General features: G+C 44.8%; 2 protein-coding genes and 1 non-coding gene across 4 annotated transcripts in view; all 3 read left to right on the top strand.

Moving 5' to 3' along the window:
* Window positions 1-10,749, top strand: part of LOC119464075 (gastric triacylglycerol lipase-like) — a 30,956-nt gene extending 20,207 nt beyond the window's left edge. The window contains exons 6-9 of the mRNA XM_037724897.2: window positions 3,812-3,964; window positions 6,564-6,635; window positions 8,396-8,464; window positions 8,941-10,749. Coding sequence (XP_037580825.1) covers window positions 3,812-3,964; window positions 6,564-6,635; window positions 8,396-8,464; window positions 8,941-9,192 — 546 coding nt within the window. The 3' untranslated portion in view covers window positions 9,193-10,749. The remainder of the gene's footprint in view (window positions 1-3,811; window positions 3,965-6,563; window positions 6,636-8,395; window positions 8,465-8,940) is intronic.
* LOC119464074 (lipase lipl-1-like) overlaps window positions 1-26,295 on the top strand; it is a 236,414-nt gene that overhangs the window by 176,402 nt on the left and 33,717 nt on the right. The window contains exon 1 of one of the 2 annotated variants that reach the window (XM_037724896.2): window positions 19,206-19,417. The exons of the other annotated variant lie outside the window; for it this stretch is intronic. Within the exon in view, the coding sequence (XP_037580824.1) occupies window positions 19,283-19,417 (135 nt within the window). The 5' untranslated portion in view covers window positions 19,206-19,282. Of the gene's footprint in view, window positions 1-19,205; window positions 19,418-26,295 lie in introns of those variants that run through there. 2 annotated transcript variants of the gene reach the window in all.
* Trnav-cac (transfer RNA valine (anticodon CAC)) lies at window positions 1,833-1,905 on the top strand. Its single transcript has one exon. It is a non-coding gene; the product is annotated as a tRNA-Val (tRNA).

The following is a 26,295-nucleotide window of genomic DNA, read 5'->3' as shown; positions in this document are numbered from 1 at the left end:
GCCAGAACCATTGGAGAACCACGGCGTGAGACGCCAACAGACGCAGCTTCTGCAGCTTTTCACCGTTCTGATCCTCCAACATGGCGGATAGGGCGACTTACTGTTCTCTCGTGCAAAGTGGGCGTATATATATATATATATATATATATATATATATATATATATATATATATAGTAGTAACTGGATTTTTCAATGGGCCAAGCGTATTTAGGAAAATCAGAAGCACAACTTCCTCCTATATATATATATATATATATATATATATATATATATATATATATATATATATATATATAAATGGTGCTCTTGCAGGTCAACCGTCGTAAATTTGCTTCCTATTTCAACTTGCCTATCGATCCTTCCGCCATCCGATGGAGAATGTTCGAACTTCTTTTTTCATCCGCCTTGTAGAGGATAGATGATATTTTCTGCTTATCGCGAGCTTCCGCATGCTGAAGCGCTTGTGGCCATTCGCTATTCCATTATAACCAGTGTGCCATTCGGGCGTGCCGTCTCTTTCTTGAACAAGACGGCGTGGTAGCCGGTGGACCCTGAAGTCCGCCACAGAGAATAATTTTAAACTGTCCTGGGCTGTTTAGTTTTCCAGGGATAGCGGGCTATGCTCTGGCCCAAAGGGTCCCGTACGGACTTTTCTACTTAATATAATATTAGCTCACTATTCGTAAACTTCACAAAATCGGATACTTTTCACGTTACGCTTTCAGAGAGCGTTAGTGGTTTGCTGCATAAAATGCCTCAGATTGTGAATAACGGTAATGATGATATTGATATTATGTAGTGGAATGTCAGCAAACGGAAAGAAAACAAGAGAAAAGCACCGGGAAGAAGCAGACAAAGTAACTGGAAGAACTAAACCAACAAGTCACTATGATGACATTGTTAATGGTGAACAGTGTGCAAGCATAAGCGGAAAATCAGTGACAGGCGAGAACGACTCTGACAGGTATCTTCCAGAATGCTCATATTTTGTATGGTGGTTTGTTGGTGATTCCATTATTTCGTTTATTCCCTGTCTCTGCCTCAATAACGGAGATACATTCAGAAAGGTAAAGGAGATCATGCACACAAAGAAAAAAAGTCATGCTGCAGGGGAAGTAGAAAAGCCCACGACTCTTTCATTACTATAGATGACTAACCATACGGAGACCAGCGTTTTACAGCAAATCTGTATAAGCTAGGTTCTGGCTCATCGCGTCCGCGTACAAAACGACGCGTAGAACAACAATTTCCTGCGGTGAAAACTCGCGTCTCGTTCACTTGGTATATACGAAAATTGGCATGGAAGGGTACCAATGTTTGCCATACGCGGGTATGAGCCAGGGACAAGAAAGAAAGCAAGCAAGCAAGCAATCCCGTGTGGCTCATACTGGGGCCGCACATTTCAGCTTCGCTGGTTTACCATTTGGACGGGTTTCATGGGCGGTTATTTTTTACTACATATTATTAAAAAAACGCAATGAACTGCTATACTACACGCGCGGCATTGACACAGCCGCCATGCTTTAAACATCGCTCACTGTGCAGGGTGCAGACGAAAGAAAATGCAATTTTTTTCTTGACAAACCAAACATGTAACAGTGCCAAATGTTATATTGAAGAACCCGAGCCATAAAACGTGATCGTGGATAGAAATTTGAGCAAGAGCACAGCAGTGCTGTGTGCCAAACTTTTGCGCAATTAATATTAAAGGGGAAAACAAAAAGACGAAGGTCTCTCTTCTGGAGTCCCACAAGACTCTATTTGCATGTTTATTTGCAACTATTATCTAATGTAGTACAAAAGCATTTCTAGAGCGGCACTTTCCGTGCTCGTTTCCGTGGTGTAGTGGTTATCACGTGCGCCTCACACGCGCAAGGTCCCCGGTTCGATCCCGGGCGGAAACAGGGTTTTTTTTTTTTTTTTTCATTGGCCCAAGTGCTTTTTTTTTACATTAGTTGTCCAATACGCCCGGCTCCTTGGCTGGAAAAAGGCCAAAACAAAAGTATACAAATAAATGCAAATGCGTAGTGGAAACGAGCGTTTTAAGCAGTTTACAGCTGGATATCAAAATAAGCGTGGGCAACCGCAGGAGCTACAGGCCTGGTTAACATTTTCGAGACACGTGGAGGAAATGAAATACACGCAGCTAAATATTCAAGGCAATTGAAACGTGTGCCAATGGTTACATCAGTTACTCTGCAGAGTATATCGTATCCGGATTGGAGGTTGGTACACAGACTGCAGTCGCGTGCGGTAGATAACGCGGCGGCAAAGTTTTTTTCTTCTGGTGGAAATTTCAGCTTGCACATTGCGCGGATTACAGCAGCTGTAGTTCTGTGGTGTTGGGCAAGTCGTAAATAGCTAAGTCGTTCATGACGTTTGCTCACTGACCTCTTCACATAAAAGGTGCTCCATTTTCCGGCCGACCTCTCTACATTTTCCAATCATTAAAATACTTCTTCACGCTGAAGCTCGTTACGAGGCCAGCACAGCTGGCAGTTCGAGATATATTTCCAGCTACCGAATTATACTTTCATCTGTAGAACTCATCTACTGCTTCTTTGTGTGCGATGTGATGCGTTATGCTTGTCCGTCTTCCTGTTTCTCTTTATTTTCATTCTCCCCTCCTCGTGAAGTCGAATATGGCGATTTGTCCTTAAAATCACAGAAAAAGTATTTTGCGATTGCTGCTGCTCTGTTCTTGCTAAAATTTGCTTAATGCAAGCATGAAATGTAGCATTTTATGGCTTGACCCGAGTCATAAGGCTTATATAAAAGTCAGTTACACTGAACGACCTGTTCACTTTTTTATTGACAAACAGGGTAAGTGTCAAGTGTTGTATTGAACACTAGACCCTGTTTGTCAATAAAAAAGTGTGTATTTGGCTTCAAGTAAGCCTCTTCTACATAAGCCTCCTTAGGACGGAGGGAGGGAGGAGAGGCGACGTTTAGCTGAGGCACCAAATGCGCATTTTTATAGAAACGTTGCGAGGGGAGAAGGTGGTAAAGACTTCCGACGCTGCTCGACGAGTTTCCCGTTATGAGCTCGTCGAAAACCTCCGAGCCGCCCCCAGAGGCCCTGGCAACAGTCACCAACGCCGCGCGCGTTCGGTGCGAACGCGGCCAAAACGGCGACGGCGTCGACAACAGTTCTGCGCGTTGCTGGTGCTGCTGCATCTCCAAGTTTATACAGCTGATAAAACTACTATCCTTACTCCGTATAGCTCTCTAGTAAGTTGCTATCGCAATTGATGCTTCGCCTTTCGGGTGAAACTGCGACATTTTTTTGACATGGCGTGGGACTGGTGGTCGGTTTTGCCGAAAGAATATACTAATTAGGTTTTCAAGGTAAATAATTTATTGCGATTATTTATCTTTAAATGCGTTGTTTACGATGCTCTGGTCTTTCTGAGGGGTGCGTGAGTGCGCCAATCGAAGGCCTTCAAGATTTCGACAGAATTCGGCATAGTTTCGTCGACTAGATAGACTATTGAGTTTACGGCCGTTGAAGCTGCCCGCTTACCAGACAGAGCCTACTTCACCGTTAAGTCGATGCACTTACGGTTCGAAGGCGGTCGGAATGCATAGGAAAGGAGAAGAACACGACATGTAACGAGCTACCAAATAAATACAAACTAAACTTAGTCAGTGGTTCAGCATGTGACCGGTGGTTGTTTTCTTCCCCTAAATGCTTGACATGGTGGTGCTGCTCGTAATGGACGAGCTTATCACTGTACGCCTTATGAAAAGGTCGCATTGTTTGAAAACCTTCAATGATGCCTATCTTTGATCTCTTTCTTCTATACGCAGCGTATGGCGTACACCTTCGGAACGTACGAAATCATGCCCCAGGGGTTCCCCTTGCTGCCCCTGGCGCGAAGCTTGTGTGCCTTGCCAACAAGAGGCATTTGTTCCTTACTCGGAGACGAGTTCGGCAACCTCGGCAGCAAGTACATGAACATGGTACCAACCTGATCTGGATGAGGCCTTATTTGTTCCTATTATTAGCGACCAAACAGCAATAATAGAACGAAGTGGTTCCGTAGTAAAATAAGAGAACAATTTATTTATACATGCACTGTAAATCTGTTACACAAACTCGAGCGTATTGAAACGGTAACTCGATTGTGGTGTGAGTGCGTTAATGCGCAGCCGATCTTGTTACTTTAACTAGAAGCTTTACCTCGTCTCGTATTAATTGTATAAGTGGGAATGCAGAAATTATTCATTTGTGATAGCAAGTTACATTCAGTGTTTACATTGGTTTGTGAAACATCTTGTAGGAAGCCTTCTATGTGATCATATGTACCTTCGAGCCAATTAATACAGGCAAGCTTGTACCATATACCTTGGAATTTGGGACACTGCGTTTAGTTCGCTTAGCTACCAGGTGTCAATCAAACGTTTTTCTCTCCTTGTCAATATAGTAATCGCATCTCTTGAATGTCTCTTGCGTGGAGATTGCGTTCTTCATATCACAATTTCCCTCTAAACTGATTTCCCCTACTGAATTTGCGGTTTGCATGCCCCAATGACTTGCTTTCATTTCATTGTGCAAGTGCTTTGCGCTTAGGTGGCAAGCTTGTGCTTCGTTCGAATTCAAGGTGCGATTTCTTACTAATGTATGACAGAGGCCGAACGAATACTCTTATTCGGCAGCTCCCAGACGGTGCACGCGGAAGAATCTGATGCGCATGATAAAGATGATTCCAAAAATAATAAAGGTTGAGAACATGAACAGCGCTTAGATTATAGCTTCAAATCTAATCTTTATAATGACTGGGGTTTTTACATGTAGAGCAGAAGAACACCATTCTTAGTCAAGCGTTTTTTATAAATTAACTGTAAACAGCTCCTTTTATTTGTCGATGGTCGTAACAGCGAGTGTCACCTAATCATAAAGGCACTGTTTCTGCGGTATTATTACATTTAAATGATAAAAAGAAAGAAAAAAGTAGGTTTAGCACCTATGCTTCCCGCATTTGTGCTTAGAGGGATTTCTAAGTTACCCATCTTAAATTACTGTCGATAAATCTCATCAACCTCATTCGCAGTCTGCTATGGTAGCTCTGCAATATTATTAGTATATTGAACTGAAAAACGACCTCTGAGTGTCCCTTTTCTTGGCAATAGTCAAACAAGATTTTTCGGGGCCTTTCAAAACCATCTTATTCAGGCTTATACACTCAGCATACGCGGAATCTTGAAGGAAACCATCTTTGGTCGAACACTTCAGGCGATAGAGCTGCTCTGGTTTTGAATCTTGTTTGCATGAAATTGTTTTCTATGTAGTGTTTTGAAATAAATGGTGACTGCTCTTTTTCGCCTTCCGAAATGCTAGTTCATCTGTTCTCGGGCAATTGACACATGTCCCTTTAAAACTGCTTCACTGCAGAATGTTCCCTACGAAAGTGATTCTAGAGCTTCTGCGCCTTGCCGAAGCGAAGCCAAACTTGACATGTGGCCAGAGTGTGTTGTAATGGTTACACCGTAAGAATTATGTCAGCGGATCAATGTCCATTACAACGGGATTAGCTTTTTAAAGACGTCGCTACAGATTCCGACGGGAAGTGTTTCCGGAATAGAACCAGACTTGGCGCTTACAGAGAAATTGAGTTTCCCTTTATTTCAGTGAAGCGATTTGCACGAAAATGCGCTGCGCTGTGTCAGTTTTTAAATGACGTCCCGCATTAAGTGAGGTTGCTGCTCGGCCCCCGTTACTAACACATGACACTAGTGGTCGATCTCCTAAACGCCTGCCCCTCTTGCGACAGTAAGTTACATTTATGTTTGCAGTAGTTCTTGTGATCGTGTCTGAAGCCTCTTGGGTGTCATACGCCTGACGACGCAAACAAATAAAGGACGAAAAGAAAGAAGACGCGAACGCGCGCACCTAAATCTCGGAGGCGCCAACCGTCATTCGTCGAGTGTACGCTAGATGGCGCCACAATACCGCGCCGCCGTACTAGCCGTGGCGAGTTGGCACGAATTCGTCGACGTGCACATAAATTGGTGATTGATGAGCAAGATCACGTACAGATAGGGTCGTACAGTTACGAAATGCGATATCTAAGAAAGAGGCGAATATTTCGCGAGCCTAGACGTGCAGCCTACATAACAAATTTTGAAATTATTTTTCTAACGTATTTTAATCACTTTCAAATATTGGTCGCGGCCTAGTGTACGCTACCAACAGTGTTGTACTGTTTTGATAAGTGCAACCTAATACTGGGCTCACATTCATTTCGTCATGGAACTCGCATGCTGTAACGTTTTGACTCTGTCGGTAGCTCAGTGGATCTGCGTAGTTCCTTTAAATCATAGTTTCATATGAAAAAAAAAGAAACGCTCTACTGATAGTTCTGAGCAAATGTTTAAGCTGGGCAATTTTATTCAGAACAAAGAACTACACTTTGTAAGAATTTCGCAGCTGTAGTATCGACGGTGCCGTAGGTGCAGCCGTGGTAATTGGAAACATGCTGAAGACGAGTGAGTGTCAGACGTGCGATGAATGTGTGCGCCCGTTTTGGGAAATAAGATGAGCACACCCTATTCATTGCAGTCTCGCATTCCGGTGTACCTCTGCCACGTTCCTGCCGGGAGTTCACTGAAGAATATCGTTCACTATTCTCAGGTAGGTCGCTACGTGTGAGGGACGTGGGTTGAAGTCTCTACAACTTGGAAAATATCTGCCAGTAACGTTTAAGAGGACAGGACAGAAAATGACGAAGCAGACGGTGCTTGAAAAATAATATGAATAATTGTATGTGACTGTTCGACACATATGTAATTGCAGTCCACAACAGAATTTCACACTTGGGGTACAACATATCCAAGCAATTATCAAATTATTGGCCGCACAGAGAGGCGCGTTTTGTGCTGCTCATGGATATTTTGGTAGACAGATGGGACTGCCCGCACCACCTATCTGTCGTAAACACAAGATACATAAATAAAATTATGTACCTTTTGAACTTGTTACAATACCTCCACCGAAACCAATTGCAAATGCCATTACAGACCACAGCCCTACCACACCATACTATACCAGCATTCCTACGCTCTCCTTAAGAAAGTGAAGAAAACCCAAGCGTTCGTACTAATAATGGCAAACAAATTTTAACTTAAATATATGGCGCCAAAACTACTTAGCAATTATTCTCTTAAGTATAACGTTGATATATCTTACAAAAATCTCAACACATCTGTTACAAAACGGTTAATTGAAGGGGACCTTCACTGGCCATAACAAAAGTTGACAGAAGTATTTGGCTCTTTTTGGGGTATTGTGGTCAGCGGCTGCTTTTTTTGTTCTGATATTTACCGACTACAATTTTTACAAATTATCGCACAGTGTTGTATGTTTGCATTTCATGTTATTTACGTCAACTGTGTTTCATTATGTTTATCCTATGCATAGTATTGATTGCAATCCGCGCTGAAATGTAGCTTTATATATTCAATTCTGTGCGTGACCCGATATCAGTTGCACGCACTAAATTTTGTTCTTTGTTTCATAACGGCCACCATGTCAGCTTTTTTGTAAAGTAGCCGAGACCTCTTCAGGCCGGTCCTCTTTTATCCGCGACCTTGTTCTTTTTGAAGGAAAATATATGAAACATTGCATTCAGTCTAATTCACTAAACTTTAACACTTGTCAATACGCATTTATACATTAAGATCAAAGAAGGTAGTTGTAGTTGAAAGAACAGGGGCTGCATTTACAAATATCGTCGTTCGTAAGCGCTGCTTGAGGTTAGACGGCCACCTTAGCTAATGATATGTCCGACAATACGAATGGCTCGCGATAGCTATTTCGAACATTTCTAACGTAACAACGCTTCTGTGAATACGGGCGCAGAAAAGTTCGTAGAAGTGCAAGTAAAGGATACGTATATGGAAGGGAGAAAATGATACAGCCAACAAAAAAGGGCAAAGAAAGTAAAACACCATCAGCGTCCTCCGTACGCCCGAGTGACGCCAATGAGTTGGCCAAGACTAGCATTCCGGTCACGTCATGGCCTCCGTGATCACACGAGCAGCCCACAATCTCAAAGGCCTTGCTTATGCTCTTGTGGATATCAGAGCTGCCGCCACGTACCGCGTGAAGTTCACATTCTTTTTATTTACAGTTTTTTTTCGGTCTTATTTTGACATCTGGCCGCACATGGGTAATAGGTTGAAGCAAAATTGTATGAAATTATGTTTGCTCCATCATGACATTCAGTGAACTGAGTAGTTTCTGAACCAATCATTGGTTTTTATCTGGTGCATAGGGATCATTTGTTTTTTTATCTCGTCCCGAATCTATAAGTGCCATATAGTCAAATGTGATTCAGCTTCAAACCTATAGCCGTTGTTTGAAACACATTTCTTTGTTGCTACACAAAACAGCTTGTCAAGTCAAAGAAGGCTACCAAGTTTGACTACGGCCCGGTGGATAACAAGATTTATTACGGTCAGGTAAGCACCAATAAAGAGCACTTCATTATGTATTTGTATTGCGATAGCAAATATGCGGGCACCATACAGTCACATTCGCGGCGTCAGCTTCATGTTCTGGACTTGTATGTCTGTGGTATATACAAGGTGTCCCAGCATTTAGTATGGGCCAAGTCATTAAAGAAACAAAAAGGGTACTGATACATGAAGTCAGGACAAACATTGCTCAGTGAGCAGAAGTATTCCGGAAACTGGTGTTTCTGTTATACTTAATCAAATGATTAACCACCGTTAACTACTGAATTTAATATTTTCTGTTCTAGTGGCGTAAGTTTGAATGCCGAATTGTCCTTCTCACTGGAGAAATCGCATCGCCGTAGTTCGCAGCCAGCTATATATTGCTTATACTTCTTTCTTCTGCGTTTCAAAGCTGTAATAAGACGGCATGTAGATGTGTGTGAACGATGAATTAGCACTCATTAGAGATGTGTCCGCAGGAGGACCCTCCAGAATACAAGATAGGCAACGTGAAGACCGACGTGGGCATTTTCTGGAGTCGTGGCGATCGGATTGTGTCGATGGCTAACGTACGGGAGCTCATCAAGGACCTCGGACCGCGGGTCAAGAAGAACCACTTCATCGACGACCCCTACTACACACACGTGCACTTCGCCATGGCGCTGAACAACCCAACGTTGTTGTACAAGGACCTGCTGGAGTTTCTGGATAAATACGCGACGTCCTCCTAGCACCGCGAGTCGTTTTCGCTTACAATGGCGTACACGCTCTATACGCCGCAGTGCAGCACGCACATGAAATGAACAGAAGCGTGTCGTCGATGTCCCGCCGGGTGTTGAGCATTAGAAATTCAGAGGCAGGGCTCCCGGATAGCTCCAATGTTAGTTTGGCGCGCACGGGGTTTTCTTCCCGTGCAAGCATAGTGGATAAGTCAATGGGAGTTAAATTAAAGCATTATGTACAGTCCCTGTCCGGGCTGTCGATATAGAGTGCGGAAACCGTGCGCGTCTGACACCCCTAGCGCCACCTACTGCAAACAGCTACAACTACACAGTTGGTTTTGGCCGTGCGCCGCTAGGCCTACAGGGTTTCGCCACTCGCGGCCTTATCCATGTGTTTGCGCAGCTTCCCCTTCCTGAAGATTCTACGCGATCATAGAGGGAGTCGGGATAGGCGCCAGTTGATATGAACGGTTCTTTACCATCCCGCATCATGGCGCGACCACGCAACCGCTCATCACGCGATAAAGAACTGCGTGCTGCCTGTCACCGTGCAGAATCGCGGAAAATGGGAAGCTGTGCAAGGCTAGAGTTAGTATGAACCGCGCAAAGGGCATTGCCATGACCGTTTGTGACGAAGCACCGTACACCTGGTAGTGCATTCTCAGAAGCGACGCGGTGTCCGAGATCGCAATGCCGGTGCGATTTCGGGGGCCTACAAAGCGACTATGTTGTTCCAGCTTGCTCCAGTAGGTGGCGCAAATGTTCTTGGTAGGGCGATTTACTAGGGCGAGAAGGTTTAGAAGAATCAGAAGAAAGAAGTCAGAAAAGAAAATCTGTACGATAACACAAAGGACAGTGACTTGATATTTGAGGCTCGAGCTGGGTGCCTAAGGACAAAAATATATCGGAGAAAGTATCCGCAACCAGATGAGGCATGTGTATACTGCAGCCAAAATACGCAGACCACTCAGCAAATCCTAATGGAATGCGAAGTGAGACCCGTAGTGAGACCCGTAGGTAGCGTACACCTTCGAGAAGCGCTTGGATTTGAAGTGAAATGAGTGGAAGCATCAACCGGTCAGCGGTGGCGATAAGCAAGAAACGTTTAGAGTATTGGTGTACAAAAAGCAGGGAAGAGATTTATACGGCCGGATTCGTTACAGATAAAGGTAGCGCTACAAGGCAGTTAGAGAACTTTTGAGGAAGAGAAAAATGATTAAGGACATGCATACAAAAATGCTAGAATGAAAAGCATCTATAGCATACATGATTAACTCAAGCAGGCTAGGTGACTATTCGTCACCGCTCCGATTCAAAGGAGATGCCAATAAATCGCCACCACCACCACCACCACCACCACCACGACGACCACCATCTTCATCATCGTCGTGCAATGAAACCGTGCTCTAGGCAGTCTTGACGGGAGTCGCACAGTGGAGAGCGCACTATCATCACGGCGCTCCGGGGAATGCGCCCTTCGCCATCGGCTGGGCCTGTCCGTGAGCTGCTCTGCCCAGCAGCGTCAGTTGGTGGCTTGGGCCCGACAGAGCAGTGACGAAGCCGACAGAGCAGTGACGAAGCCGACAGAGCAGTGACGAAGCCGACACAAGCCTTACCCCGGAGCCCCACCAAAAGAGTCACAAGTAAAAAAACGTCAAGGATCATTGCAGGTAACTGCAATGGAACGCAAGATGGACGAAACAAACCAATCTACCACGCCGCAACCCGATTGTAACAGGAATGCATCATCACTCCCTATACACCCTGCATTTGCTCACGTAGGTAGTATGGGGTGGCGCTATTGACAGTAGAGATGGATGATTGGAGTTGCTGGCCTTTACCTGCCCTTTCCCTCTCCCCCTTATAGAAAGAATGAAAAAAGAAGTTTCCAAATTAATCTTGCATTACGCAGAGCAGTTATGAAGGGCTCATTTTGGGAGAGAGTTCCTCTTTCATCTTAGAGCAGCTCGCAAAAGAAAGCAACAGTCATTTAAAACCAGGTGTACATTAAAAACCACAAGTCTAACGGTATAAGTGATAGCCCAAATGCGCCCACCCTGTAGGAATGTCACATGACAAGCCCTTCGAAGGTGTTTCATATATTTCAACAATGACCAATATTGCAAGCATTTTGTCAACTGCTGGATACCGCACGTCACTGCAGTATCTACAATACCAACTATAACGCAACTGATTTGGGAAAATATCAGTAGGCGGTAACACATAATGGTAATGTCGCCTGGGAGCAATGGATCATTGCATGCGACGCACCCTCTCCTGTCCCCCCCCCCCCCCGCCCCCCTTTCCAGATACAGTGCTGCATCCAAGTGCAATGTTAATAAAGAATATGAACAGGTCTTCCTGTTTCCTGAAGTTGGTTCAAAGCGTCTTTTTTAGTATTAGCTGACAATCGTGAAAGTGGATTATCACATATTGCTACCGTTCCCTTTCTTTTTCACCAAAGAGGCTTCCAAGTAATGAAGAATCGGCTTATTTTAAGGACGCCACATTTGACGCTAACTTGGTATGATTGCCGCGTGATGGGTTGAAGTAAATCGCCAAACAAGAAGCGACCGCCGAACTGCGCTATGGCAGATGATGGCGGCACAAGCCCCCCAGCACTCCCAAGACGGACGCCAGCGCCCTATTTGTTGGTAAACTTGCAGTGGGTGTGTGTGCAGCAAGAAGAATAAGAAAACAAAAACTAAAAATAGTACATTGTTTCAGGTAAGAAAAACAAATCCGGCTCACGATTGTCTTCCACAATATCTGTTGAACGTCGATTTAGTTGCAAACAGTGTCTCATCCTTTATTGTCCCTTAAGGATCTCTGGCGTGATATTACATAAGGGGGGAGGGGTTGTTGCAGAATGTAAGGAAAAGAAACAAAGACATACATTTTCCTATCAAACTCAGCCTGTCAAGTAGTTTGAGAACAAAACTAAAATAAAGAAGAGAGCTAAGAAGCACACCGAATATAATGCAAAAGCAAATTGCCAGAAAAGGGTCAATGTGAATCGGCAATCGCAAAAGAAGGAAACAATTGTTGAGGTTTAACTCTTGTAAACCTAGTTATCATGAGCGAAAGGTCTGTTTGGCTTGGTTTTGCAAAGACTATATATGCACACAGTGTTTCATTAATGCACGCTTCCGCGCTTGATAAGCTTCTCTATAACGTGTTAACCTGGCCTCCCTTTGCTCCGGTGTTTCAGCAGCCAACTTTTCATTTGCTTGAGATTTCGAAGCCTGCCGTCTAGCTATATATACTGGATGATTGGATTCAGCCTGTCGCTTGCGCTGAAGCGCACGCACAGACGGCCCAGCGGGTGGGCCATCCATGGCGAGACTGAGCGACCAAGAGCCGGTGAAGCAGCCGTTAAAGCCTCGCCTATAGTCAGGTGGTACCACAGCGGCGAGGCTCCGAGCGAGCGCAGCTGCGACGCCTCTCCGTAGTGGATCACGTGGCGTGACGTCACAATTGCCACACTTGGGCTTCGGCGGCTCGCGCTCCTCCGGCTGAAAGCCATTTCGACGCGATGAATGACCTTGCGAGACATGGTGAAGTAGAGCTCTCGCTCTAAAACTCAGTAAGGTCATTATAAAGGTGAGAGGTCGAGGTGATCAGTAAGCATCTGTTTAAAGATAATGGGGTTACGCTCGTTGCCAACACTATCTGGTAAATTGTTCCACTCTGTGTGGAAGTCTATGTGGAATTTATATGGAATCAGATTAAGGGGACACCGGCAATTGACAGAGGTCACGCGACCGACCACGAATGGCGACCAAGGAGCGACTCACGACGACCGGCGTTCTCATCGGCTAGCGCAACCCGCCCTTCGCTACACTGAAATGTATCTCGGTTGGTACCGGTCGCCAACGCAACGTAAAATAAGTGGCAGCGTAAACCGACGGCCTGCTGCTGCGGCCCTGATTAGTTTAGCAGCTGCGCGACTGCAGTCGCGCGACTGAAAAATACAGCAGTGAGCGGTTGATCCAAAATGGTCACTTCTGGACAAAACCGACCATTTTCGACCATTTGCGACTGATCGCTTTGCGACCAATTTTGTCCCGTGACCTCTGCGAGTCGCCGGTGTGAACGAGCCCTTAGTTATCCTACGAACGAGCCCTAAGTTAGCCCTTAGTGAACGAGCCCTTAGTAGAACGAGTTATTCCTCTTAGGAATCTCATATAATATGCGCTTCTGGAAACACTTTGTATCCATTACTACCGTTTTTTTTGTTTTATCTGGGCGGTGCCATGTAGAACATGCGTTGAACTTTACATAGTACAATTCAGTACATTGCTCAAGCACTCGAAGAAATGTTTTGCCAGGTATTTGTCTTTTTTCGCTTTGAGTGCTGCAGTATTCATTGTGAACTATAAGCAATCCGATTACTGGTCTATTGTAATGCACCGAGCAATATCCGAAGACCAGGAGTGGGCAGTCCAGCGAGCCAGGGACCATTGCCGGGGATCTCGGAAGATTTTCCTCCAGCGATGGACCCCTGGCAGCCTAGCCCCGGGCTCCAACAGCAATAATCGTTGGACAAATAAAGTTTATTCCTATCCTATCCTATCTGCACCTTTTATTGATGTGACACACATTTCAAGGGCGTTAACTCAGGCCTCTCCATGCCAAACTAGTCTGCAAGATATCTCGTTATTTGAAGATTAAAAGTGCCAGCCTATATTTGGAACTGCACCGAATATCCTTATTTGTAACAAGAATGCCGGTAGCACAACTTCTGCGAGTGCCATTTTACGCCAGTGACACTGACACTGACAAAGTGACGTACGCTGTTTTGACACATTTACACCGAAGATGGACGTTTGGCCAACGTAGAATAATCTAACTCAATACTCTGCTCTGGCGGAATGGAGGAAGGGTAAAAAGAAAGCACTATGTATACCTGCTACCAATATTTTACCGCAAGATGCCCAATGTTCAGAGGTTGTTTACGATTGTCGTATTAAAACCAATCATCTTATTGTTTTTCATTTGGGTCTGGTTTAGAGCGAAACTGATTTTAAAAAGTAGAAATACAGCCGCTGAGATATTTTTAGGAGCCTGGTTTTTCGGACTCGTCATCGACCTATACCAGCAGCGACACCATGTTATAGAACAAATGCATAAAGACAACCGATATTTCGGCCGCTGTTGCGCGAATATTTCATGAAGAAACGTCACAAACGTTTCTGTTTGTTTTTGGCGCAGATTATTCTTGCTGCCACTGTAGAGCACAGTGCCTTTTCACAGCCTTCCTACAGAACAAAGGCAAGGAATATTTAATAAGGAATCAGCATGTTGAGTAATCAAACTGTTTTTATATATTTCTCCGTATATTAGTATTTCTTTACTTTAATTGTAATATTTTTATATTGTAAGGTTGGCAGGTGTGACTAAGATGCGAAATGACGAGGAAAAATAGCATGGTTTGCAAAATAAACAAGCAGGCAGACGAGGACCCTGGATTATTCTGAATGTTCGAGAAAGCACCGGGAAAAATAAGGGGTCCCATCTAACGATATAACTACGACGGAAATGACACAACTGTCTTGCGAGTGACTTAATATATGATTTGCTGAGAGCTCACATATCTTAATGTGATTAGCATTCCTCGGGAACTCCACGCCCTTTTAGGGGAGTCCGTTTCCGCTTGTGTTCCTGTCGGGTTGGGTCTCAAACCCCTTTCCGCCAGCCTGGGTCACGGGGTAGTCTGTGCTCTAATGGGTAAAACATTGGGCTGTTGTGCTTAGGGAACCAGGTTCAAAACCAACCGTCGGGCTAACTTCGGCACATGGATATGCTCAATGGGTCAATGAACCTCAATGCCATTGAACCTCTTTGAAGTCAACTTGGGTCGCTGCGTATGTGCCGTTGGATGTGTGCCTCTCTTCAATGAACCTCTAGACGCCAAGTTGTGTCTTCGGTGCTGGCGGAATCAAATCACCGTTATACCGGGTGTTCGAAGTAAATCTTCACGGAATTTTTAAAAATAGCCTGTGGCAATAGCGTAATTCTTATCGTTGAGCTGGTTTATTCGAAGAGGCGGACATTAGTAGCCCGAGAAATCGAAGCACATATATTCAGCTAATTAACATGAATTGACTAATAAACTTCTTATTTAATTACTTTACGACACCTATTAAAATTTATGAATTGTAGCCGCTGATCTTGCAAGACGCATCCACTTGAAATGAATTCCCAGGATGACACCAATTTCGACATATTATTTGCCAAAGTGTGGGACGAAATACATGGGCGTTCCAGTTACTTTTGTGCTTCAATGTATAAAACAGTATTTTGGTAAAAAAAGTAATTGGAACAACAGCACATTTTTACGGCGAGTTTGATGGCGCAAATCTCCAAACTGGTGTCATTCTGGAAATTCATTCCGAGTCGGTACGCCTGACAAGCTCACCGGCTACAATTAGTAAACTGCAATATGTGTAAATTAATTAACTACGAAGATAATTATTGAATGTTTATTACTTAGTTGAATAGGTGTTTCGATTTCTCCTGATACTAATATCCGCCTCTATGAATAACCCAGCTCAACGATAAGAATTATGCTGCTTGCCACAGGCGATTTTTAAAAATTCCGTAAAACTTAAAAATTAACACCCTGTATAGTATATTCAGACAAAATTGCCGGAATATATATTCACGCACGCGCCCCACACGAACTTCCCCTCTAGATGGCGGAGCGGTCGAGAGGGAAAAGCGGCAGAAGTGACCAGCTGCATGCACGCCTAACACATCACGCGTGGCTGCGGTCGTAATATGGCGCGTCGCTACATTGCTTTAATGCTAATCGCATTAACGTCTGCAGCCATCGTGAGATGGGGTCTGCCGAAAGTTTTTATTGCGATAGCAATTATGTGGACACTACAGGCGTATTTCTGCCGTCGTCGTCGCCGTGAGGTTCCATATTAAGTCGAACGGCGATAAAATGGTCGCTGCCCGCCGTATGCTGTATGTGCGAGTGAAAGCGTGCGAGGATGAGCCGGCGATGGCGGCGCAATCGCGCGCACGCAAGGGAGGAAAGCGGGAAGGAAGCGCGCCATCGTTCGTCGCGCGCAACGCTCCGGGGGGAGGATAGGAAGGTGGGGGAGGGGGCGTTCTACACCGGGCGGCTCCGGAGGTCGCGCGCGCCGGTGTATCTCGAAAGTAGTCTGCGTCACGGGCACAGCCCGCCTTGCGCTGTGTTTTCGCGGCTTAGTTCGCGTTGATGCGAGACGCACCGAGGTCAATTCGCTCGCTGCTGCGGCCGCGCTTCCTCACTCCAGCGTTTTGACAGCGAGTTGCCGCGGTCATCGAGTGAGATGTCTTCATGTTTTGCTTGTGCGCACGTGGCACCATGCTTGTTCATTGAGTTAGTATCCTATGTTTATCAGTTTACACGGTCGATAAAACTACTATCCTTACTTCGCATAGCTGTCCAATAATTGGCTATCGCAATCAATGCTCCGCCTTTCGGGCGAAACTGCGACTTTTTTAACTACATATAGATATGAATGACACTTATGTATTGCAGTAGCAGCTGTTTTTCATGCAACATAGATTAATCGTATCAGGTTTTCTTTCTTTGCCATGCAACTCACTTACGGAAAGGCGAACGCAAAACGCCGCTACGTTTCTCTTTCGATTGATACGACTGGATCACTCACTCACTCACTAATAAATAAATAAATAAATAAATAAATAAATAAATAAATAAATAAATAAATAAATAAATAAATAAATAAATAAATAAATAAATAAATAAATAAATAAATAAATAAATAAATAAATAAAAATCAACGAACGGTCCCATTGCTTTCATAGCGAATGGAACACCTCACAAATGCAGGGAGGGCTGGCGACACTTTTTTGAGGAAGCAAACCACTGATATGTAATCACTTCCAGGATAGTTATCGCAATCCCCAACGTTGGCTCTGTTTGGAAGAGTGGGCGTATACTCAATCGGGGAGTATTTGAAATCTCTTAAAAGCGAAGTGAAATATGGGAAAATGAATTGAAGGAGTCAACAGGGCTATTTGTCTTTGTCTTGCAGCGTTAAATTCTCTTCTCTTTCTCTCTCTCTTTGTCTCTCGTTCTCTATTTTTGCGAAAGTTTTTTTCTGTTTCTGTTTGTGCTCATGGAAGGGAAAGCTAGATGAAAAAAAAAACGGAAGGCAAAATGCAACTGCTACATGACCATGAAGACAGCTAAACAACGACGGCTTTTTGTAACGGCGGCTTCACCGGGCGTTCGTAGCCACAGCTGTTACACGCCACCTTCTTTGTTAAAAAAAAAAGAAAACGCGAGCAAACGTGCCTGATTGTCAAGCTGAACACACAAAGCCAGAGAGCGAGTGGATGAAAAGGAGAAGAGAGGGACAGAAGCGCGGTGGTGTATATGGCGAACGGAAGGAGTCGTCGCGGGTGGGTTATTTGCCCAAATGCACCGGGTCGCAGTTTTCTCTATCTCAGTGGTTCCGCCTGGTGCCCACATCGGCGAGACCGTGCGGTTTGTTGGCACACGGTTGCTTTCGCCGGTCTGCTTTGACGGTCCGGCTAACTGCCACCGAAACTTCCTGATCGTCGATAGCAGCGCGCGTGTTTTTGGTATGTGCGCGTGCGTTGTGCTTGCGGGTGTTCCTGCCGCGTTCGAGGAGGTATGTGTGTAGATAACTTTATTGGAAAGAGATCGGCGCGCGTGCTTCGAATCGGTTAAAAAGGGATAAGTGATGTGCGTTGTTGGATTCGCGCGTGTGAAGTCAAGCGAAGCACGATTCGGGCGTACACAGGAAGCGAAGAATGTTATGAAGATGTCCATAGAATGGTGACTCAACAGGTGTGTTTTTTGTGATAGCGTGCACACCAGAGTGCCAGGTTATATGTTTCAAGCGTGGCATCAGCCTGTACTGCGTGTATTATAGGCAGAGAGTGTCCAAGAGGTCGGAGTCCACACATTGAGAAATGACACAGGCCTCTACCACGTCCGTGTGAGTGAAGCAGGTCACCGGCGTACGAAGAAAATTGCTCAAAGTCGTAAGGAATGCTTAATGGAGGGCTAGATGTTAAGAGCACGTCTGGGTTAGTCAAGTAAAATTGGGAGCAGTAAAAGACAGCATCAATGAGTCGCAGAGATTTGTGATCTGTCAAAGAAGAGAGTTCGCGAAAGTGGAAGCGGGTCTCCAGTGGACCAGCGCATCGAGAAATAGTAGTCTAAGGGTATTTCATAATTGTGAAGCAAACGACAGCCAGAGCCTGAGACAACGTATTCAAACACAGCAACGTACTATCAAAAGAAAGAAAGGAAAGAAACTCCAACGCTTTCCATATTTATGACCGACATGCAGTGAAGCGTGCTTCGACCGTATCAGACAAAACAAGTCGTAACTTACAGTGTGACGTTACCTTGCGTCGTTATAGTCGACTCTTCCTGTAGAATTTTTTTTTCTTAGATCAAGATTGATTTGACGTTTTCAAACGCAGGAAACTGCCACGAGTGTTCTGAAAATTGCAGGAACCTTCTAACGCGGGAAAAGCTGTTTATTCGTTCCGAAAGGTCTCGGCAAACTCGTTCGTTATAATATCGAACCACCCTCCCACTCTACACGTCACGGGGGTCTGCCGATCCCATCCAGTGTTACGCCTTCACGTGCCGGCGAAGTCCTAAGGACGTTTTCCTTCTCCCCCACGATTCCTCGTGACTACAATGACGTCACGGTTGGCTGCACACCCTCTCCCCCATCTCGAAGACTCTTTCTCTCACCGGCCGGACGCTAATTGACCTTGGCTATATTCGTTTATCGTTTTTTTTACCGAAGCCGCTTTTTGCGGTCGCTCGTGCGTCACCGAGACGCGATTCCACGCCTCCAGCCATAGCCGTCGAGCTGGGCGCTCCCCACTCTCACCACCAGCGGTGAGCCAAGGAAGAAAGTGACGCCTTCTTTTTTTTTTCTTTTTTTTTTCTCGATCTTTGCTTCGTTTGCTCACTAGCTCTCTCTCGCTGAATATTTTTTGATTCCTTGCGGCCTGACAGTCACGTCGAACGAATAATCGGATCGAGTCGTATCGTCGTAGTAGTCTGCGCACAGTGTCGACGAGAATGGTGTCACCGAGCACGGCCATATCTCGGCTCATCCCGAGCCTCCTGCTGGGAACCGTGAGAACGGCTCTGGATTTTCCTTCCGAGCTCTCAAACTTCTACACCGGAGGCGATCCGGATCGATGCGTCGGAATCGTGAGTTTCTCGCACATTTTGTGCACGTGCTTTTTTGCAATGCACCCGGGAAACACTATAGCCTATTGCACAAAATTTGACGCGTAGAGTTTTGGAGAAACGCAAGGGAATTGTACTCGATTTCGCTGAAGATTGACGGGTTTAACTCTTCGAACGACTTTTGCAAAAATGCTTTTGTTTCGATCCGCATTTCAACATGATTGTGCGACAGAGATTACACTTATGATCGTCACAAGTCGTTTGCTGGATCTACAATGCGCATGACAGGCATTTGCAGATTTGTGCCATGTTCACAATGCAGTATAGTGAGGATTACTCTTCTCCTAAAGAAATTAGGAACAGCGTTGAGTGTTTTCATTTATTTCTGTATATATGCATCTCTTGTTTAGTGGTACTTTAGATACAAAATTTGGAATAGCGGACTCTTTAGAAGCAAAATTTCCCATTGTGTCACAGTTCATAAAAAATATACTTTGTTGACCACTCACACCATCGCATCAATTTTCTGTCATTATCCTCCGTCACTCCCTATACTTCCTGCTTTCCCCTTTTTCAATGTAGAATAAATAGCAGGTGAGGACTGGGTCGGACCCATTTCTCTGCCTTTCTATATATAACTCTCTCGTAGACCAAATCAAAGTCCTAGGACTCCGGTTGCATGCGGAAGGCAGAAACCTCGGTACCATCAAGGCGCTAGAAAACAGCGCACAGCAAACACTAAGGCTAATCAAACGGATTGCCAATAGACGCTACGGCATGATGGAGGCCAGCCTAATTCGTTTAGTGCAGGCCTTCGTCATAAGCCGCGTCGTCTATGTGGCACCGTACCTACGATTTGCTGTAGCAGAAAAAAACAAGATGGAATGCATCATCAGACGATCATTCAAACAGGCAATTGGTGTCCCAGTCACAACACCCAATGACAAACTCTTAGAGTTGGGGCTACACAACACGCTTGACGAACTAATCGAGGCGCACACTACCGCCCAATACGAAAGACTCACACAAACCCCAACGGGGCGACACATTCTACAGAAACTCCAAATTAGATATGAAGCGCAACACGGCACCAAACTAAGCATTCCACTAGAGGCGAGGGGAGAATTTAAAATTCCTCCACTGCCCAAGAACATGCACCCGGAGCACCACAAGGAGCGACGAGAGGCAAGGGCACGCCACATTGAGCGCAAGTACCATGACGTAGAGGGCGTGGCCTACGTAGACGCCGCGGAATACAGAGAACGCAAAGGGATGTCCGTAGTAGCGGTAAACGCGGACGGAGAACCCTTCGCGAGCGGCACCGTGAGAACGGACAACGCCGAAGTTGCGGAGGAAGCCGCCATAGCATTAGCGGTGGCCTCCACGAAAGCGAGAGTTATCATAAGCGACTCAAAAATTGCAGTTCACAATTTCGCGAAAGGACGCATCTCGCCAGAGGCGCTCAAAATTCTAAATAGTAACAGCGACCGTCATCGCGGGACGATCCAAATTATTTGGGCACCCGCGCACTCCTCTCTCCCCGGCAACGAGGCGGCTCACAACGTAGCTCGAGGACTTACTCGCCGCTCTGCCTTTCTATATATAACTCTCTCTCTTTTAAAGAGGTACTGAGATTTTATTTTCGACTATTCATTTTTTTTGCGTGAATGAATTTAAGGTCCTACATAGAGCTCTAAACCCTAGAAAGATTAGTGACAGGCCTCATAGGGACGTAAATAATTTAATTTAATAGCTTTTCTGCAGCCAGTTACGCTTTTTTATCTTAGGAGGATGCTGCCTCATTAAGAGCTTTGGCCCCATAACTCCCATATTCAGTTATTCCATTTCGCATATGGGATAAGCGGATTCTTATATGGTATCTTATGCGTTTCATATTGGATTATTGGATGTGGGAGTTAAGGGGCGTATGGGTTTTCTGGATAGGGTGTTTTGGGACGTAATGACATGCCACGTTGGAGCAGGACTTTACGACACTTTGGCAACTCGCTGCGGCTCACTTGCCCGGGGGAAATGCGTAGCTGCCACTGGATATTGACAATAAGTGTAATTGCCATCGTTTGCTGCTAGATGTCTTTTATTTTCGTATTATTTCACCTTCCGAATTCTGGGGATCGGCTTATAGTCGAGGCCGGGATAGATTCGAGTAAATACGGTACGACTTGTACCTCGCGCTATGTCCCTCCACTAGAGCAGATATTTGAGCTAGTTGGTACTTATACATGATTGAAACACACAGAACAACTTATAAGCAGACTTTACGAAAAGAAGACAAATACAAGAGCTCAAGTCACAACTAAAATGTCAATGAACACAGAATGGCATATAGTACATGGAAAAATGATCTCACTGCAAGATTAAAAATTCATGAATGAAACAGAAAATCACGCTTTTGCACATGTCACAGCATTCCGCGTGCATATACAATCAACGCGTTTGCCACTTATCATTACACTGTACTTAGTTTTTTCTGTTAATGCGATTGTTGGATGGCTCATGCATCTGTCTTGTGCTTTCTGAATGTGGTAAAATGCAATGATCAAGTGGCTTGCACCATCTTTACGTCTCGCGAGGATGTTAGTCTTACTAAAGTCCGGCATTTTACCCGTACGCATGACAGTGCAGATTAAGGTGAGTCAGTTCTCTGACTCGCCTTGGGCGTGTCTTCTTTGCCTACAGTCCGCGTGAAAATTGCGCTGTTTATTTCCATCATGTTTGTGTCCCTCGGCTCGGCTGCTTCCCAGCGTTTCGTTCGCACTCAAAGTGACCTCAATGTTACGGCATTTACTTGCCTCGGTCACGTGATGGACAGCGTCGATGCTTCTCTAATCGTGATGCAACGGCATGTATCGACGTCTCCAGCGGTAGCACTAGGTCGATACGTGCGGCCACTTACATAAATTTGGCCCAACGGGTTCGCTGACGCCTCCGTGTCGTGGCATAGCGTCGACCCCCTCCCCCCCTATCCCGAATCACGGCGTGTTCCGTTCTGTTTACCTCCCATTGGTAAGCAACCCGGAGTGTGGAAAGTGTGTCAGCCACTGTCCCTGAATTCCTCGCGCGAGCATAGAACTGGGTGTGTGTGTTCCGGAAACGGAAACGCAGTTTTTTTTTATTTGAGACGCGTGAGTGGGTTTGGGCACGAGTGAACGTGAAAGCGAGTGTTCTTTTTGTGTGTATTTGCGCCTCAGTGCGTGTATGACCCGTGAGATAAGGTGAAGCTTAAAGTTGCTAACGTTTTCTAACTTGACTTTGGACCGGTCACAAGCAAGCAGGCAAACAAGAACGGAAGTAAAGACAATAATAATAATAAAAAAGCAGACAAGGCTGACCACACGCCACTATTTCAAATTAGAGGCTGTACAAAGACGATAGCAGCCCTAATTGAAGAGGTCGTTTAATTCAGATTTACATGATGAATTTCTCCGAATAAGGGAATAAATCACTTCATCATTGAAATAATCAATTGCAATCAATTTTTCGCAGTTCGCAGCTGGCGTCACTTAGGTAACCTTTAAACTTGATTATAAATGTCTATTCGTATAGTTGCTGAAGCAGATTCACATGACCGTAGGCCACTCCTCAATATCGCCTCATATGGCTAAAGAACATGAAGCCTTTGAATTTCTGCTAATTTCTGCGAAGTTAGATGCATGTTAACGAACGAATCAATCAATAAATGTATGAAAGAACTGTAATGTACATGTACAGAACAAATGAATGAATCAGTGAGCTTCAGTCAATGATGTATTTCAGGTAGTGTCTCCTGAATTTTCCTATAGCCGGAGTTAGGTTCTGGTACTTGGCTGAGAGAATGCCTTGCTGACTGTGTTGTTTTGTATTTTTTTTTGTCTTTCTGAACGCGAACGTGGAGGTACTTTGCGTGATGTATCGTTGGTTGGCTCCATACGTGCTGAGCATTGAAGATACCGCGACTTGGCGAACTGAGCCTTCCAAACAGGAAATAAACAAAGTAATGGCGCGCGTACTCAGGGCAAGCAGCGTACGAGGATAAAACGTGTGGTACGAGAGAGGTCACGCGATAGGCATTAAAATAATGCGAGGGTATAGCAGAGTACGCAAAGGATTTGGCCGAACGAAAACAAGAAACCACCCATGTGCTGCTTCAGGCGATGTACATCTAGGAGTTTCCTTTTGATATTCAACCATAAGGGCGCGAGATAATTGATGAACGTATGAGATACATTAAGTGACCCTTGCAGAGTTCATGGTGTTCCTCATTTCCTTATGCCACCTGATATACAAAGGTCGGAAAGCATCTGGAAAATTGTGTACGCTGGATTGACGAGAGTTGCAGTTGAGGGAACAAACAAACAAACAAACAAACAAACAAACAAACAAACAAACAAACAAACAAACAAACAAACAAACAAACAAACAAACAAACAAGGAATCAAACAAACAAACTGTTGAGCAAGCGAAATTAGATTCGCCAGTCATTATCATCATCATTATCAGCCTCATCGAGATCAGCCCATTTTTATGCTCACTGCATGACGATGGGCTCTCCCAGCGATCTCTAATTACCCCTGTTTCGCGCTAGCTGGTTCGAAGTTCTGCCTGCAAATTCGCCAATAGTAACTTATTTTTAAGAAGAAAAAAAAAAACTGTGCGCGAAGGGACTGACTCTCTTCTTTCATGTTGCATGAACATCTAGTGTCCAGTAACATTCATCAATGGCGAGTAGTAAGGTTGGTATACATACTGGGTTCGGTTGTTTATTTGGGTGGGCGAGTCATTCGGGCTGCGGGAAAATCTGGGTAACTTTAAGCAGCTACACATTACAGCTGCTTGTATCGATTAACGCACTTCACCGCGTTGCTCGTTAACAATTGCTTGGTGCGGTGAGTGGCGAGGAAAATGTCGTTTTGATATACTGGCCTAATGCTTACAGGACCGGCCCCGATCCGCAGCTGAGAAAACTGCTCACAGTAACAAGTAGGCGAAGCAAGCAAATAATCATATCTCTTGACACAGGAACTAGTTAACAAGAAAAAAAAAAACGACAGTATTCGTAAGAAAGTCCTCTCTAAACCTGAAGATGTAACTTACTCTTGACGTCTTATCACGTCTTATCACCTTTGTAACGCTTAGCACTTGCAAGCATGAATGCATACATAAATTATTTCTTACTAAAGGGCTTACGCTGTCAGACAAGAGAGTGGTTTCCACGGAGCATGGTTTTACGCATACGAATGTGTGTCGGTGGCCAAGTCTTCTAGGAGAGCAAGTTCCGAATGACGTCAGTGTCGGGAGTGACGTCATTCTTGCATGCAAATCTTGCAATGCAAGGACTTATCTACATAGTAACAGTGGGAAATTCAGCGCCTCGGGCATCCTGCGTCAGTCTTCCTCTGCTTCCCTCAGCGGAATGTTACCTTTGTAATGCAATACTTTTTGAATTTTATGGCCTTAGTTCTACATGGGCTTCGGGTGACGCCGTAAATAACGGAGAGCTCCGGAATAATTTTTTGTTGAATCGGCAGGCTGTTTACAGTGTACAGATTCCTCCCTACACGGCTATTATTTCGGCCGCTCGCACTTTCAATGTGTTCCTGGCCTTATTCAATAGTGCCGAGCATGCGTGCCTTTGATACGGGCTCAATTTTCTGTGCAGTCGTAACCATCGTAACCTTACATACCTAGCGATGCGTCACAACGCGTTTCAGCAAACAGAAACCATCTGGTCATAGCTATTCAGAGCGTTTGCATCTGTGACATTTGTTGCCAACCGTACTCTAATGGCGTCTTCATCTGGTCCCCTTTTAGAGCGTTCCGCCAGCTTTACAAACGCAGCGTAAGTCAGCAGCAATTTGGCGCCATTACAAGACTAAGCCGGTGGCAATATGTATAACGAATGAGAATAACTTCCAAATATGTTTATTCAAGAACAGTCTTTAGAACGCGGATAAAAATATTTCTTGGAAAGCTACAGACTGTCTGCCGATTGCCTGCGAACTCCAGCCTCAGGTATTTCGCGGAGAGAGACTTCCTGCGGAAACCCGTTCATAAGTCTATGCAATACAATAGACTAAAGTAAATGTACTTGTCAAAGGCTCTTCCCCATAAATAGAGTATAGAAAGTATATAGAAAAACGGATAAGCCTATAAAACGCCAGAGCCATGTGCAAGAAGCATATTGACAACCTAGGCTATTTAGTTGATTGTATGAGGTTTATATCTATACAATGATAAAATTTATTGGGTTGATTTTATTTATATGTCTAAAGGATGCGATTTGAAATGTTCACGACACTGCAACGTTCTAGCTGATATAAATTTCAAAGGCGCCAGTAGCTTGCCGTAATGAAACAATACGAGGTCACACGTGTTGGTTGCGTCACGCGATAACCATCTATTTTACATTTTTGCAAGCGATATATACTCAGTGATGAAGCTAACCGCTGTTCGTGCAGGAGTTACTTCCCACCTTGATGCGGAATAGCCTTCAACGGTCTCCGGCTACCTCGACCATTTGCATATTTCATCGCGAACAGAGTCATAACTACCTGTGCATGTCATTATTTGGTAAGATTCCATTACACCGCAACGCTCGTGGGGGTTTCGGCACACTTAATGTTACTGACCAAAAACAACATTACCCTTTGTATAGCGGGAGGAAGGCCTTGCCGCCGAAGTGCGTGATAAAATAAAAACAAAAAATAGTAGCTGTGACTGTCGTTACCGTTCCTTACATGGCATACGCTTGAGTCATGCAATCGTCCTCCATACTGCAGGAAAAAGCAGACGCGACGGCCATACTGCATCAGACTCTGTTGTTTTTTTTTTTTTAATGCGAGCAGTAGCTTTTCAGTTAACGAAAAGGAAAAGGCAAGTGAGGAGTTCTTCCTCGAGGAGTA

Source organism: Dermacentor silvarum, chromosome 9 (assembly GCF_013339745.2).
Source record: "Dermacentor silvarum isolate Dsil-2018 chromosome 9, BIME_Dsil_1.4, whole genome shotgun sequence".
NCBI classification, from domain to species: Eukaryota; Metazoa; Arthropoda; class Arachnida; order Ixodida; family Ixodidae; genus Dermacentor; species Dermacentor silvarum.
This window is presented reverse-complemented; position numbering and strand designations above follow the sequence as displayed.